At 43.0% G+C, this 16,627-nt stretch overlaps 1 protein-coding gene across 1 annotated transcript in view; it reads left to right on the top strand.

Moving 5' to 3' along the window:
• BMP2K (BMP2 inducible kinase) overlaps positions 1 to 16,627 on the top strand; it is a gene marked incomplete in the record, with an annotated part of 1,991,334 nt that overhangs the window by 391,617 nt on the left and 1,583,090 nt on the right. Inside the window, 1 exon segment of the mRNA XM_044061221.1 lies at positions 8,225 to 8,346. Within this exon segment, the coding sequence (XP_043917156.1) occupies positions 8,225 to 8,346 (122 nt within the window).

Here is a 16,627-nt window from a genome sequence, read left to right as displayed (position 1 = left end):
AAAGAGGGCTGAGGATAGAGTGTTGTTATTGTGATTTTTGTTAATACAGTCAGAGAAGGATAAGAGGGCAGTAGTGGTGCTGTGAAATGGCCTAAAGCCATGTTGGCAGTTGGCTAAATCTTATTAGGTGGTTTAACAGTTGTCTATGAATGCATTTCTCCATGACTTTAGCCAGTGGAGATAATATAGCAATAGGTCTATAGTTTAATAATTCATTGGAGTTGCCACCTTTATTCAGGGGGGATAATATGTGAGATCTTCCAGATAGATGGGATAGTTCCCTCAGTGATAGTTCTGTTAATCAGGATGGAGATGGGGTAGGCTATGGCTTTTGCAGCTTTTTGCAGATATTCTGCAGGTAGTAGATCAGCTGTGGGGGTGGTAGGTTTAAGTTTCTGAATAAGGGTACAGACAAGGGATGTAGGGACATTGTCAACCATGGGATGGGTAAGGCCAATCTATACCCAATAGTATAGGTTATTTTGTGCACAAAAAGGGAAATTGGCTAGGCCTAATATAGCCTGCAAGGGTAGCTAGCCGTAGTACTTACCTTTGAACAGTCAATAAAAATCAGGTGTAATATAATCCAGGTCTATATTACCTTGTCGAACTACCAGAATGTCGACTAACCTTTAATCGACACATATGTGTCGAACCTGCACTTCAGCGAATTTCCAAGGGAAAGAAATAGGTTGTCCGTTCTTTTAAATCTGCCCTTTTCCCGACTGTAGTGCGATCTCTGAGTTGGTATATTTAGTTAGGGAGGTGTGGGGGGCACAGCCCCCCACTTCATAATGTTTGTTATAATGTGTTGTGCTTAGTTGGCCTAGTGATTTCTTTCCCATATAATACATGGCCTTGCAGATTTGATTAGTTAGACTAATAGGTTGGTGGTTTATGCAGCTTGCTGTTCTTGAACTGTTTGTAAGTTTCTGTGAGGCCATTTTTTGCTTGTGCTAAAGGGAAGTCTCTCTGTTGATCAGTGGCAGTGAAAAACATTGAGCAGCCTGCCTGCCCGCCCCTGTGGGAGTGGTTACTGACTTGAAACTGTAGTTTTATTGGCCATTTTGGGTCAATTCCAAAACTCCTTCATCTTCCCCTCTTAAAACCTGGTTGCCTCGTGGTTTTGGCGTCTTTTCAGGCTTGATGGCTGTTGGTGAAGCACCCACCAAGAGGAGAAAACGCTGAGAGAAGAAAGGAGCCACTTTTGAGATTTTAAGTATTTTCCTCTTTATTTGCTAAGTTTTTCTGCATAGCCGCCTATTTTGAGCATTTTCTGGCTTGTTAAATTTGATTTCTGCATTAGTAACTGTATTTAGAGCACAACCTAGAGCTGTTACTGAATTTCCTGTTTGCACTTATTTTTAAAATCGTTTTTTTCTCAAAACTTACATTTTATCTGTCTTTGGCCTAGCACTCTTGTGTGGGGTCATTTACTGCACTGTTATAACTTGTTGATAGTTGTGAACCTCTGCTATCGCTGAAAAAACAAAACAAATCTTGCTTTTTTCCCACTTTTCTGAGATTTAAAAAAGTTCAGGTACAGGCTTGCTGTTCTTGAACTGTTTGTAAGTTTCTGTGAGGCCATTTTTTGCTTGGGCTAAAGGGAAGTCTCTCTGTTGATCAGTGGCAGTGAAAAACATTGAGCAGCCTGTCTGCCCCTGTGGGAGTGGTTACTGACTTGAAACTGTAGTTTTATTGGCCATTTTGGGTCAATTCCAAAACTCCTTCATCTTCCTCTCTTAAAACCCTCTTTTGTGCGGTTTTGCGTGTTTATGTGCATAGCGCAACAGTGGGCAGCGCCACCTAATTGGGTTTAAACTATTCCTGGCTCCACAAAGTCTGCTCTTCACTTTTTCCCTTAGAACTGCTCTATCTCTCAATTTAAACACCATATTCTCATTCTAAGGCCCTTTACTGGTCCAATTAAGTAATCCTACAAGTTAGCACTATTAAACCAGAAGCACTACTTACTCTTATACTTTCTACGATTACCCTGTCCTCTGTTGGTCCGTCTTAAATTCAGTTTCGCTATTACTCTAGCATGTCCAAAGGTCAGTCAATGGTTTCCTCTCCAGTCCAGCTGGTGAATCTGGGAATTTTGAGGCAATGTTACAACTGTCTCATGTACATGGACAACCCTCTCCTCCTCCAAACAGGTTCAAATATATGTGAGAGATGCAACTATTTAGCCAAACTGGAGGCTGAGCTCTCTCATCTCAAAACTGGTGTAACCAGTCAGGAGGAGAAGGTAACCTCACACAACACAATTCCAGTATCACATAGTTCCACCACATCAGCGAACCAAACACATAAATACACAAAAACATACTCGAGGCTCTAAATAAAAATCTACCTAAGCAACAGAGACCTCCAAAGCAGACATCCAAGCAAACGCTACCTCAAAACAAAACACACACAACACATAACCCACAAAGTCAGTGTGCCAAGTAGCCACAGCCCTTAAGGCTGAATAACACACCTGATACTCTTGTTATAGGTGACTCTATTGTCAGACACACTGATGTCCCGCTCACCAGGCTGAATAAAGAGAAGGTCACTGTGAGCTGCCTGTCGGGTGCTAGGATCCGACACATAGCATAAGCACTCAGGTCACTCCAAAGCAAATACAAATATGACTCAGTCATTGTACATGCTGGTGTGAATGACCTGAAACGTACCTCCCTGGACTACATGAAAAGAGACATACAGGAGCTCTCTGATCATGTAGCCCAGGCTGGTATGACCCTGACCTTGAGCAGCATCTTACCCTCACCTAGAATGATGCCACAGTACAAAGACAAAATGATCAATTTTAACAATTGGCTAAAATTTTGGTGTCATTCAAAGGGGATCCAGTGTCTGTCAACCTGGGATGACATGCTCGACAAGCCACGTTACTTAGGGCGGCTTGCACCTGTCACCACTGGGCTTTCGGATATTGGCAAAGGCTCTTGCCACCCCATAGTGCCTTTTTTAGGCAAGGCTCAAAAGTCAAACCCAGCCCCATAGACAGCACAAGGAACAAGAAACTAAGGGTAATGCTGCTAAATGCCAGAAGTCTTAACCTCAAGATGCACGCACTCGAAGCTCTCCTCAGTATGGAGAACATCGATATCTGTGCAGTGACAGAAACCTGGTTCAAGGCTCCAGAGAGCACCCCAGCACTACCAGGCTATACCTCATATCATGCTTTTCAGCCCCAAAACCCGGACCGAACCACAAAAGGAGGGGGAGTTTCCATATTTATCAAGGAAATCCATACCTCCAGGTTAGTGGCTTTGCACGAAGTATCGGAGACCATCCATGTGCAACTAACAGTGGGCAAGACTGCTTTTCAGTTTATAGCATCCTACAGACCACCCTCTCAAAGTCAGGAATCCCACTCGGCTTTCCTGAAAACATTGGAGAACATGAAGATCTCTCCGAACACCATTATATTGGGCGACTTCAACTACCCAAACATTGACTGAGAGCACTACTCAAGCCCCAGCACCTTAGGCCAAAGATTCCTAGAAATTATAAACTCAAATGCTATGGAACAACTAGTCACCACTCCCACAAGAGGGGACAACATACTAGACCTGATCATTACCAACATGGGGACTCTATGCTCCACACCAGAAGTATATCCCTCATTGGTAAGATCAGACCATAAATTAATTTCACTGGATGTCCACATCCCGACCCCACCCCCAGCCCAGAAAACCACAGTGAAAAACTTCTCAAAAGCGAACTTCTCACTTCTCAAAACCGAGTGGAATCCTTCAAGGCCCCAGGGCCAGTGGAAACTACGCCCAAACTGCAGAATCCTATATAAATGCATTCTATGGACATCTCCAGGAATGCATGGATCATGCTATCCCAAACAAAACCAAGACCCAATCATCCAAAGGCAGGCGTCCAGTCTGGTGGACCCCTGCCATAAATAAACTGTACAACAGAAGGAGGAAGCTACTACATGATAGAGCAAAATCCCTAATAGGGAAGGCATCTCTGATCAGTACTAGCAAAAAATTACGATCCCTCATAAAATCCTCCAAGGCCAGCTTAGAGAGAAAAATTGCACAGGACACCAAAGACAATCATAAGGCTTTTTTCAGTTATGTTAGAAACCTGGGATGCAACTCCCAGACTTGTTCTGAGTTGATTCTAAATGACAAAAATTACACTGAACCCACAGACATCGGCAATATCCTGGCAGACAGGTTCATTGCAAACCCCCCCCCCCCCCAAAAGAGCAAGTATCTATCCCGGCAGAGGGCTGCCTCCCAAACATCTCAGATGCTCAGGTGAAGGCTGCCCTCTCCAAAGCAAAAAACACTGCTTCCATGGGACCAGATGGCGTCCCAGGTTGCGTCCTACATGAACTCCAAGAGGAACTAATCCCTCAAATAAAACAGCTATACAATCTCAGCCTCACTACAGGATATGTGCCCACAGAATGGTGTACAGCAACAGTGGTCCCACTCCACAAAGGTGGAGCCTCTACGGACCCTGGAAACTATCGCCCCATAAGCCTGACTAGCTTAGTCTGCAAGGCTATGGAGAGGATCATCATGGAGCTCATAAACAGAGACATTGGGGACCTACAGACACTAGATCCTACCCAGTTCGACTTTGTCAAGGGCAGATCCTGCCTTTTGAACCTGGTTGACTTCTTTGAAACAGTCATCAAAGCCATAGATGAAAGGAAGGTAGTCCACACAGCCTATCTGGACCTTGCAAAGGCATTTGACACAATACCCTACTCGGGCATCATAGATAAGCTATCCAGCTTAAATATAAACCCCTATGTCACAAGATGGGTCGCAAACTGGCTCAAAGACAGATCCCACAGTGTGAGAGTTGCTGGAGCCATGTCAGACTCGAAACTGGTCACAAGTGGCGTCCCACAGGGTTCTGTCCTGGGGACCACTCTTGTTCGGTATATACTTTTCCGAGGTACAGGCAAACGTGGGAGGACTATGGCTCACCAAGTTCGCAGACGACTGCAAACTGGGCGCCATAATCAACTCTCCATCTGACACAAACATCCTTCAAAAAGGTCTCACAGAGACAGATAACTGGTGCCAGCGCCATGGTTTAAAGCTAAATGCCAAAAAATGTATAGTCATACCCTTTGGCAAAAACAATGTGCCCACAAATTACCACATGGGCGGAAACCCATTAAGTACAGAGAAAGTTGTTAGGGACCTGAGGACCCAAGTTGATAGCAATCTCTCCTTTGAAAACCACATTGCCAAAGTGGTTAGAAAGACCTTCTACATAGCCCACCTCATCACGAAGGGTTTCACATCTAGATCAAGAGAGGTAATCGTGCCCCTTTATTCAATCCTCATCAGGCCCATCATAGAATAAATGCCCCTTTTGGGATGTACCTTACCCGACACCTGCAGCAATTAGAAAGACCCCAAAAGTATCTCACCAAGAGGATCAAGGGTCTCAAACAGATGCCATATGCTGCTCAGTTAAAAAAACTCCAGCTCTACTCAGTTGCATACCGCCTGTGTCGAGGCGATCTATGCATGACATACAAAGCTATGTCAAATCCAGAAGTAATGGACATGCTCCACCTCAGTAAATCTAAATCCCGTAGAGCCACACGCTCGAGGGACTTGAACCTCAGCACAGGAATAAATAGAACTTGCTGGAGGGACAGGTTCATAACCCAGAGGCTTCCTTCGCTCTGGAATAGAATTCCAGTTCGTGTGAGGCAGAGCACCTCACTGAATCTCTTCAATAAGAATCTCGATAAGTGGATGGGGGATCGTAGGTTTGTCCCAGGGATTACTCCCGTGTCACTATTAGACAGAGGCACAGTAAACTAAACCTTAAAAAGGGCACAGTATGCTCAAATCAAGGGGTGGCATAAGCCATACAGAATCGGGCTAGGCTTATAATTGCCCCAGGGCAGATAGCCTAGTATGAACCTATGAACCTATGATGCAACCCCATTTATAAAGGGGCATCCCAACAAGAGTACTGCATACTTCAGGGGCATGCTAAGTGGTTAAACATGAGTTAAACTATTTTATGAAGGAGTTCTTTGAGATCATGTTTTGGCACTATATCTTAGGCACATAGGTATCTTTGCACCTTTCTGTATTTTTGCCCTTTGAGACCTCAGTTAAGACATCATTTTAAGATGATGGGTGGTGTCTGGGATTCAAGGATTTGTGGAATTTTGATGACTGTTTATGGGCAAAGTTTTGTTAAACTTCTCAACAAGGTTTTTGCTAAACTTGTCTGCAAGGACATGTGCTATGTCCCTTGGGTTTAAGCACATGATGCCATTTAGGATTAGTTCAGAACACTGCTGGGTGGTGGTTCTTAATTTTCTGATGTAATTAAAGTAGGATTTATTGTTTCCTTGGCTTCAGATGTCAGTTCCAGTTCGGGTTTGACTTTGCTGTTGGTAGACGTTTTTAGTTCTTTGCAGGTCCTTTTGATAGTCTTCCATGTGGGAAGATTTGGTATTATTGTAGAAGTATTTTCCTTTCAATAATACTTATTTATACTCGTAGACCACCAGCATAGTTTTATTTTTTGAATTTCTGAATATATTTTTTCTAGAAGGGCCTACAAGGTGGAAGTAGAACTTTGTTTCAAAAGTAGCAGGTGAAGCTGCATAGTGGTTGATGATATTACTAGTATATTTTGAGAGCTCATCATAGTTTGAGTAGGTTTATTCTTCTGAAGTCCTTAAGTTAAGATTTGACTGGGGGGCTCACTAAAATATGGTCAAATTTAACCAGCAATTGGGAGACTATAGCTTTGGTTCATAAAGAAGTTGTATTCGTAGGGAAAAGGTCTAGAATGTTTTGCTTTCTATCGAGTTGTTTAACTAATTGTTCTAAATTGTCATTTCCTACATCCAGGATTGTGGTGGCATATTCTGGAGGTATAGGAGGTGCTCCAGTTTATGGATGATAGTAAAAATCACCTATCAGAAAGGTATTTTTCATCATGGCTATTATAAAAATCAAATTCAGGAATCTCTTGTGGTTGTCTGGGGACAGAGAGAATTTTCTGTAACGGCACAAAATTGGTAATTTGTTTTGCTTCGGGTAAACTGGTGTTCACTGATTTCTGTTTGCGGGTGTCAAGGAATCTGCATAGAGATGATATGGTTTCTGACAGATATAGAAACACTACTGCAGTTTCCCTCATGCCTGAATGCTTAATGAGCAGTAAACCCAGGTAAGGAGGCAGTGCTGTACACACACATGGATATGTTCAGTTACAGGAGGGTCTCAAGATCAGGCAATCTGTTATTTATGCTTCTGGCATTGATTAGAGCAACCTTAATATAGTTTGATTTGTTGTTTGCTGTTGTGTGTTCAGTTGCCCATTAGCTGGACACTCCCTCCCCACAGTGCTTTTTTATGTAGTAAGGTATTGTCTGTTTAGGAGGAACCCTTGGAAAGAGAGGTACAGGCCCAAAGCGGACATATAATAGACCCCCGTAAAAATGACACAAGTACTTTGCCAGTTGTGTTTCCTTTGTATTTAGGCATCATTCTGGGTGAAGGTAGATTCCAGTCAGGACCAGAGTCTTACTTCTCTTTGACACACACACATCATTAAGGTCAACATGTCTGTCTGCATGACTATCATGGTTGAGCATCTTAAGTCATTCTCACCCACATGGGCCTCACAAAGTCATATTAATATTTGCCCAGTGTAAGGACTGAAGAGCCTTTGTAACTTCATAAGATCCTGGTTTCAGAGAGTGCATTGTCAGCATGCTCTTTTCCAGCATCATAAGCATGGATTTTGTATGTCTAACAATGTAGTTTCAGTTACTGAGACATTTCCTTTTGTACTAATGGTTTTAATGGTAGTAGATGGTCTGCATTCTGCAGAGTTGGGACCGTTTGCTGTGTGTGGGAGTGGAGATGGTGCCATACTTTGGTTTCAGTTGGTTCTAGGCGGTTTCAGTAGAGACTATTTGACAACCTCAGCATATCCTGGTTTATGTTTGTGGAGAAATGTGTGTGGTAATATGTTGTATTCACAGGCTATCTTTTTTGGGTGATAAGGTGACCTCCATGTTAAGTAAGTATTTAACACACCTCACAAATTGCATTGTGTATGCCAAGTAGTATTTCATTGTCTGTGAGCAAACACTGATGGTAGACTCTACCAAGCTGGTAATCAAAGGTTAGTGAATAAACACATATGTTAAAATTTACTGCAGTATTCTTATTTTGTATTCCAGGTTGAGAATATTTTGCTGAATGACAAAGGAAACTATGTTCTGTGTGACTTTGGTAGTGCAACCAACAGAATTCTTAATCCTCAGAAAGATGGAGTGACTACTGTGGAGGACGATATTAAGAAGTAAGTTGTTTCTGAATTGTATAACGTATGGATGTGAATATTAGTTATCTTATAAATATAGATTACTATTTTAACTTTTTTTTTTAATTTTTTTTTTAATTCTTATTTTTTATTTTTTTAGTTTACTATTTTAACTGGGTTATCTTTGTATGGTGTACTTGTATTTCTTTACTTTTAGCAAATGGTAAAACACTTCTTGATAACCATGTGGCAAGGACAAATGTTAGAGACACACACTGAAAATATTCACCAGCTTCTCTATAGTAAAACATAGGTAAGGGTTGGAGTAATAGCCTTGTGGAATTTAGCGAGGACTTCTGAAGTGGGTCATCCATGAGCTAGACTTGTAATACATCTTAGCATCTGGCATAAAATCTCTGTATCCCCTTTTTAGAAGCCACATTCTCTATAGTAGTGTCCCCTGCACGTCATTTGAGGGATATGCTTCCATACCTCACCTTTACTGCTTTGTGCAGTATTTGAATTTTCTCTTTGCAGCTGTGTGTTGGAAGTACCAGCAGTCAGTACAAGAAGAGAAGTAATACCTTATTTATCCCAGGCCTTCAGAAATGCCTGTTTGGTTACCAAATTCATTGCTAGTTTTGTCTATTCTGTTTTGGGCTTTTAATTGTCCTGAGCTCTTCTCAGTGCCATTAGTTTAACAGCATGAGTAACTCTTGGCATTAACTCGAGAATTTTTTTACTACTCACTGTGTTGCAGAATTGGAATTTTAAGATTAGCAGGCTAAGGAACATTGCTTGGAGAAATAGTATGAGAGTCCTTATTCTGAGTAATTCCAAGTCAGGGCACATTGGCCTTTGTGGCACTTACCTTTGGTAGCGAATTACTTTTCCTCTTTATATGTCAAGAGGGAAGTTGTTTAGAACGTAGTCCTGGGAATTATATTTCCTATAAATTTTACAAAACTTGACCAGGCTGAATTATCAAGACGGAATGTATTTGAATATACAAGGAACTAAGATGTGGATGTTCATTGTGTTTCACTGTTGCAGTCATTACTCTTGGGTTATCCTGCTGGCAGGCTAACCGCAGTCAGCCTGAATTCCAAAGTCCTGGCCCGGCGTCTGTTGCTGTTGCCTCTTCCCTCACGTCAGAGCGCCAGGGGTATAAAAGATGCAGCCAACGCCATTTTCTTCAGTCTTTCTTGCCGTGCGGTGCCCGAAGCAAAAGCAGTTCGCAAGTGCCGGTCGGCCGACTCCTCAGATTTTCAAAATCGAATTTCAGATCTGAAGTCTTCATTAAAGCTAAGTACCCCATTGGGGAAACTTTTTTCTTGCTCCAGACCAATGTCAGAAAAAGTTAACAATTGTATTTCTTGTGGGAAGCAAATACCTCATAAGGATTTTCACTCTTACTGTATTCTTTGCCTAGGCCCTGACCACGATGTTGCTTGTTGTCACTTTTGTGCTAGATTTAACCAACGCACTATAAAGCGTCGGTACAATTTTGCCTTTCATTACTTCGGCCGAAGATTCAATTATACTATGCCGTCGGAGCAACCGACAATCGGAATTTCTAAAAAACACAAGGATAAAGACAAGGACAGGCATTCGAGGTCCAAAACTGATGAGGCTTCCGCTAAGCTTGTCGTTGGTACGCCAGTTCTTAGTGAGGCGCTTTCGCAGCCCCTGACGCCCACTACCTCAGAGCCACAGGCTGCTTCCAACTCCCACATGAAGCCGACTGGGCCTCTGGAAACTCAAGGTATTGGATCCTCGGAAACTATTCCCTCAGATGGGTCCGGAGCCACTGTGCAGGCATCTGCTTCTGAGGGTGTTTTCAGACCAACTCAGTTATATGTAAAACCATCTTCAGCTTCCAAGCCAAAGACTAAAGCAGCTCTAAAGACAAAGAAACAAGTACAGCATTCTCCAGGACAGGCTTACATGCCTAAAAAAACAAATGCTCAAAATGGCCGAAGACCTTATTACTTTGATCAGGGGTTCCCATCCCCCTCCTGATAAGAGGCCTAGGCAAGAGTCAGAATATGAATCTTCAGATCAGGTTTCCATTTCCTCCGATTCCTCCTCTGATCATGAATACTCTTTTCCTCCCTATGAGGATTCTGATGCTGAAGAATCTATTCCTTCAGCTTCTCCTCCAGAAGATTTCTCCTTTGGGGAAACCATGCATACCATGAGGGAGCACTTTCATTGTGAGAGCCAGGATTACTCAGAATCTAAGAAAAGGCTCAGAGATTTCCTTTTACTTCCTCAGCACAGGCCCCTTACTATTTCCCCTGTTCTGGACATTGTAGATGATGTTTTTTCAGAGTCCGGCCTATCTCCATACTCTGTACCTCCTGCACCGGTTAAGCCAGACAGATATTACAGGGTCCCAGATTCCCATACATTTCTTTATAAAAACCCTGCTGCTGACCCAGAAACCATATCTCAGGGTCCTAAGGGAGTCAAAGCTTCCACTGCTAAAAACCCTGTCTCCTCTGATAGGGATTCAAGGGCACTGGACAGATGGGGGAAAAAAGTTTACACTTCTGCTACTTTGGCTGTAAGGGACTTAAATTGTCAATTTCATATGCTTAAATATCAGTAATACCTAATGTCACTACTAAAACAGAAAATATTGACAAACTCTGAATGTCCTGAAAACAAGGAAATGCAGGATTTATTGCATGCAGCTGAACAAGTGGGAAAACACACTTTGCAATGTGGTTTTGATTCTTTGGAGGCCTCTTGTAGGGCCGCTGTAATGGGTTCCGTGATTAGGAGGCATGCTTGGTTAAAAGAACAGAATCTGCCTGATCATGTTAAAGCAAAATTATTAGATGCTCCATTACAGCATGATACTTTGTTTGGTGTTAAGGCAGAAGAGGTGTTGAAGAAAATGGAGGATAAAGTGAAATCTATGCAGACAGTTAAGGATTTTTTACAGGTACAGCCACCTAGATTTAGCAGGAACTGGCCTTCAAAAAATTGGTCCTTTCCAGTGTCAGACAGGCCACAAAGAGGCAGGTACAGACGCCCTAGAGGCAGATCCCAGCCCCAAGGCTCATACAGGCCTAAGCAATGGGGTGCTTCTACCTCCAAAAGCGGAGAGGACAAATCTCAACCTTACAGGAAACAGTGCCAATGACTTTCCTCTACCAGTACCAAGCACTTACTTTTACAAGCTCCCTTGAGGGAAAACTGGCACTTTTTTTCACAAAACTGGCACATGATCACCCAGGACAAATGGGTCTTGAATATAGTGTATCAGGGCTACAGGTTCTACTTTCACACCCTGCCAAAGGCAAGAGGCATGCCAGACTTGCCACACAATCAATGGACAGAGGCACAAAAGCAAGTTTCATCCTTCATGGACATGGGGGCCATTCAGCGAGTACCACTACAGGAGCAGAGGCAAGGATTTTACTCATGACTTTTCCTGGTACCCAGAAAGGACAAAGCCTGGAGACCAGTACTGGACCTGTCTATTCTAAACACTTTTCTGGACGTTCCATAATTCAAAATGTTGACTCTGCAGCAGCTTCTGCCCATGCTGGGCAAGAAGGCTTGGCTTGTAACTTTGGACCTAAAAGAGGCATACCTGCATGTCCCAATCAGACAGTCTTGCAGAAGATACCTCAGATTCATAGCTGGATCAATGCACTACCAATTCTCTGCACTGCCCTTTGGCTTATCTACTGCACCCAGGGTCTTCACAAAATGCCTGGCACCAGTAATTGCTTTCTGCAGACAAAGAGGAATTCAAATATATCCCTACTTGGACGACTGCCTCATTCAAGCAGAGAACAAGGACATTTTACTAAAACATTTGGTGTTTGTAAAAAAGATTACTAATTTGCCTAGGGTGCACAGTAAACGAAAAGAAATCAAAACTAGTACCCTCTCAAGCGATCATATTCCTGGGTGCAAGCTTAAATACAACTGCCCAGATGGCTTATGTCATGCCAGACAAACAAAGGCAACTGACTTCTTATTTCGAAATGTTGACAACAAAAACCCAGTTATCTGCAAGAAAAAATCTGCAGGCTTTGGGCTTCATGGCATCCTGCATTCTGATAATTCCATATGCAAGACTGTGTATGAGGAAACTACAATGGTATCTAAAAAGTGTTTGGACTCAACATTGCCACAGCCTGGAAAAATCAATTACACTCATTCCCTTCCTGCAACAGGAGTTTCGATGGTGGGCTCACGCCTGTCACCACAACAAGGGACAGCCTTTCACTTTACCCACTGCCAGGCAGGCAACAACAACAGATGCGTCAGATTATGCCTGGGGGGCCCACATGGCAGGAAAATGTATTCAGGGCACATGGCCCACAAGCCAAATGCATCTTCATATCAATCTAAAAGAAATGCTGGCTGTACAAAATGCTCTGACAGCTTTCTAGGATCTCCTTCATCCAGGACAACTGCTGATAAAGACGGACAATACTACAGTCATGTGGTACATAAACAAGCAGGGAGGCATGCATTCCTTCCCCCTTTGCAGACAAGCCATGATTTTGTGGAACACAGCACTGACTTATCAAGTACACCTGCAAGCTCAATTCCTGCCAGGAAAGACAAATACTCTGGCAGACGAACTACGCAGAAACCTCATGGATCCTCACGAGTGGAAACTAGATCCACAAATCTTCAGCATAATGACAAGGAAATGAGTACGCCCAGAGATAGATCTATTTGCCTCCCCTCACAACTTCCAACTACAAAGATTCTGCACAAGGGCTTATCACAAGCTAGCATGGAAAGTGGGATGCTCTATCATTTAGCTGGAAAAACATTACAGTATATGCCTTTCCTCCACTATCTCTCCTCCCCAAGGTACTCCTAAAGGTCAGACAAGAGAAGCCAAAAATGATCCTGATTGCCCCAGACTGGCCACTGCAGCACTGGTATCCAGTCCTAAAGAGCTTGTCTCAAGGCTCAGCCTGGACATTGCCTCAAATTCCTCATTTACTGACCCAACAGAACAATCACTCAGCCAACTCAAAACTCTAAATCTGGCTGCATGGCGGATAATTTAACCATTCAGAACACGCGTCTCTCCAAAGCAGTTATGGATGTTATTCTGGAGGCCAGGAGGCCCAGCACCAGAAAATCATATGCAGAAAAGTGGAAGAGATTCTGTGCTTGGAACCAGGCATAAGGAATTGACATGCTTGTACCAAATATTCCTCAGATTTTACAATACTTAACTGAGATGTTGGACAAAGGCCTATCCTTTTCATCGATTAAAATTCATGCCTCTGCCATTTCAGCTCATTGCAATACGGACCCACCTATTTTTTCACATCCTCTACTAAGGCAGTACCTCAGAGCGGCCAAAAACATAAGACCCCCAAGAAGAGCACCAATACCTGCATGGGACCTCAATTCTGTCTTGGAAAAACTCACACTGCCTCCTTTTGAGCCAGGTAATACAGCTGAGATAAAATTCTTATAATGGAAAACAGCTCTGCTCTTAGCAATAACTTCAGCAAGAAGAGTCTCAGAGTTACAGGTTAAACCTTTTATAATTTTCCATCCAGACAGGGTTTCTCTGAGGACAAACCCAACATTTATGCCTAAGGTAGTGCCCAGTGTGGCTCTTAATCAAACAATTCATTTGCCTACATTTTCTCCGAACCCACAGATTAAGGGAGAGAGACTTCTACATTCTTTGGACATGCACAGACAACTACGCTTCTACTTGGGCAAAACTAAAGCTTTCAGAAAATCTGAGCAACCCTTAGTGGCATATGCTGCAGGATCTCAAGGAAAAGCAATCTCAAAGCAGACAGTTTCCAAATGGATAGCCCACTGCATTCGTTTCTGCTATTCTCAACATGGCAAATCTGTGCCCAAGGGCATCAGGCCACACTCAACCAAAGCAGCAGCTACTTCAGCAGCCTTCCTCAGAGGAGTACCAACTAAGAACATTTTGGAGGCTGCAACTTGGACTTCAGTGCACACTTTTACAAAGCACTACCACTTACCTCTTCACTCTAAATCCAGAGCAGGCTTCGCCACTGCAGTTCTGCAGGGCCTCATAGCCACTCCTAATTATATTTAGGCCCAGCCACCCAACCTCAGCTTTGGGATTCAACCCAAGAGTAATGACTGCAACAGTGAAACACGATGAACATAGTTCAGTTGTGTACCTACCATAAATGTAGATGTTCAGGTGTATTCACTGTTGCAGTCCAGGTTACCCTCCCACCATCCCCCTTTCATTGCTGAGACCTATCTGTACTTCTCTATTCTATACAACCTATGTGGTGTATTTGTTTGTAGATGAAGGTATTGTTTATGTTGGTGCATGCTTTTTTATAAGCAGAATTTTAGCCTACCCTTTTGGGGGCACCTGACATCTGGGGCAAGAAAAACTGAAGAAAATGGCGTCGGCTGCATCTTTTATACCCCTGGCACACTGACGTCAGGGAAGAGGCGACAGCAACCGACGCCGGACCTGGACTTTGGTATTCAGGCTGACTGCGGGTAGCCTGCCAGCAGGATAACCCAAGAGAAATGAATGCAACAGTGAATACATTCGAACATCTACATTTATGGTAGGTACACAACTGTACTTTCTTGCAACACTGACCTGGAAAGTGCAACTGCTGGTTATTATTGTTTAAGTATGAGATTGCAGTACCTGGGGAAATTCCCCTAATTCCAGTTTACAGTGGTCTAAAACAATGTTTAAAAAGGTCACACAGGAAAACCAACTGGTTAAAAGCACAAAAAGAAAAATCTAGCAAAGATAGAATTTCCACTGTGATATACTGTAAGCCTCTTGAATCAGAGGCAACATGGGATATATGTAAGTTACGCTTTAAGGATATCAGGTGTTTCAGCTAAATGGCAATTCTGAATGTCCATTACTTTTTTCTGTTACTTTTAATTCTTTTTTGGGCAATTTCAGGCCAATAAAGCCGAATCCCTCTAGCTGTGGACATGCATGTTTCTGCCTTCGTATGACATCATCAGCACAGCATAAGAGGAATGTTTGACTTTTGGAAACGCAGAGTAGTCATACCGAACTGATATTCATAAACCTAAGGGTGTCTTGCAAAATATCCCAACTAACAAACTAAAACAATGTTTAAAAAGGTCACACAGGAAAACCAATTGGTTAGAAACACAAAAAGAAAAATCTAGAAAAGCTAGAATTTCCACTGTGTGATGCCTTAAACCTCTTGAATCAGAGGCAACATGGGATATATGTAATTTACCCTTTAAGGATATTGGGTGTTTCAGCTAAATGGCAATTCTGAATGTCTATGACTTTTTTCTTTTACTTTTAAGTCATTTTATGGACAATTTCCGGCCAGTAAAGCCAAACCCCTCTAGCTGTTTTCTAGTTTCTATTTCACAGCTAGTGAAAAGGGGAAGTGTGTTTGTGGGAGACAAATTCACAAGGACTTGCACGATAAGTGTGTATTCTGTTTAGGCAAGGCCTACAACCATATGTCTTGCCGTATTTGCAGCATTCTGGCCGTGCTTAAACTTTACTTGGAAAATCAGAGGCTCTGAGATCTTGTGCTTGGTATGCAGGCCCATCCGAAGAGCTGCTGCAGAAAAAGGCCAAGAAAACCAGGCCCGATACCCATGCTGCGCCTCAGGCATCAGGGGAGATTTTTGACACTGATGAAAGCCCGGGAACCATGATGGAAGCTCGACTACTGGAAACCTCGAGTACGTCCACTGAGGCAAATCAGCCATCAAATCCTAATGGCGTGGGGGAACCACGACTCATTCAGTCAGAGGGCCCTGCTCTTGCTCCTCCATCCACCCAGATGTCGGCTCCCTCTCTTTCTCTGCCGTCTATTCCAATGAAGAGAAAACAAAAAGTAAGGTGCACAGAAACACAATCCGCCCCAGGTTGGGAAGTTTTCTCTCAAAGCCTATTTAAGGCATTCCAGGCCCTACAGATACAACAGCAACCATTTGTTTCCCCTACTGGGGCTCCTTTACTTGTTTCAGAGGAAGATCTCTCCTCAAGTGAAGTTTCTGTGACCTGTGAATCTCAAATTGATTCACCCAGAGACTTTATTACCCCAGAGGAAGAGGATCCCATTACACCAGAGTCCCCTGGGGGAGAATTCACCTTTGGTGATACCATCACCCTCATGAGGGAACATTTTAAATGGCAGGCCTCAGAGGTCTCAGATAGTAAAAAAAAAAGATGTTTTTACTTGCTTCAAATAGAACAGCCTTCCCCTTCAGCTGTGCCCCTTTGCTTCCTGCCTTCTAGGATGCCTTCTTAGCTGCCCCTCAAACACCAGATTCACAACTACCAGCACCTAAA

This window comes from Protopterus annectens, chromosome 2.part0, assembly GCF_019279795.1.
Source record: "Protopterus annectens isolate FY-2018-M chromosome 2.part0, PAN1.0, whole genome shotgun sequence".
In the NCBI taxonomy this organism is placed as follows: domain Eukaryota; kingdom Metazoa; phylum Chordata; order Ceratodontiformes; family Protopteridae; genus Protopterus; species Protopterus annectens.
Note: the sequence above shows the minus strand (reverse complement) of the source record. Positions and strands in the feature narration are given on the sequence as shown.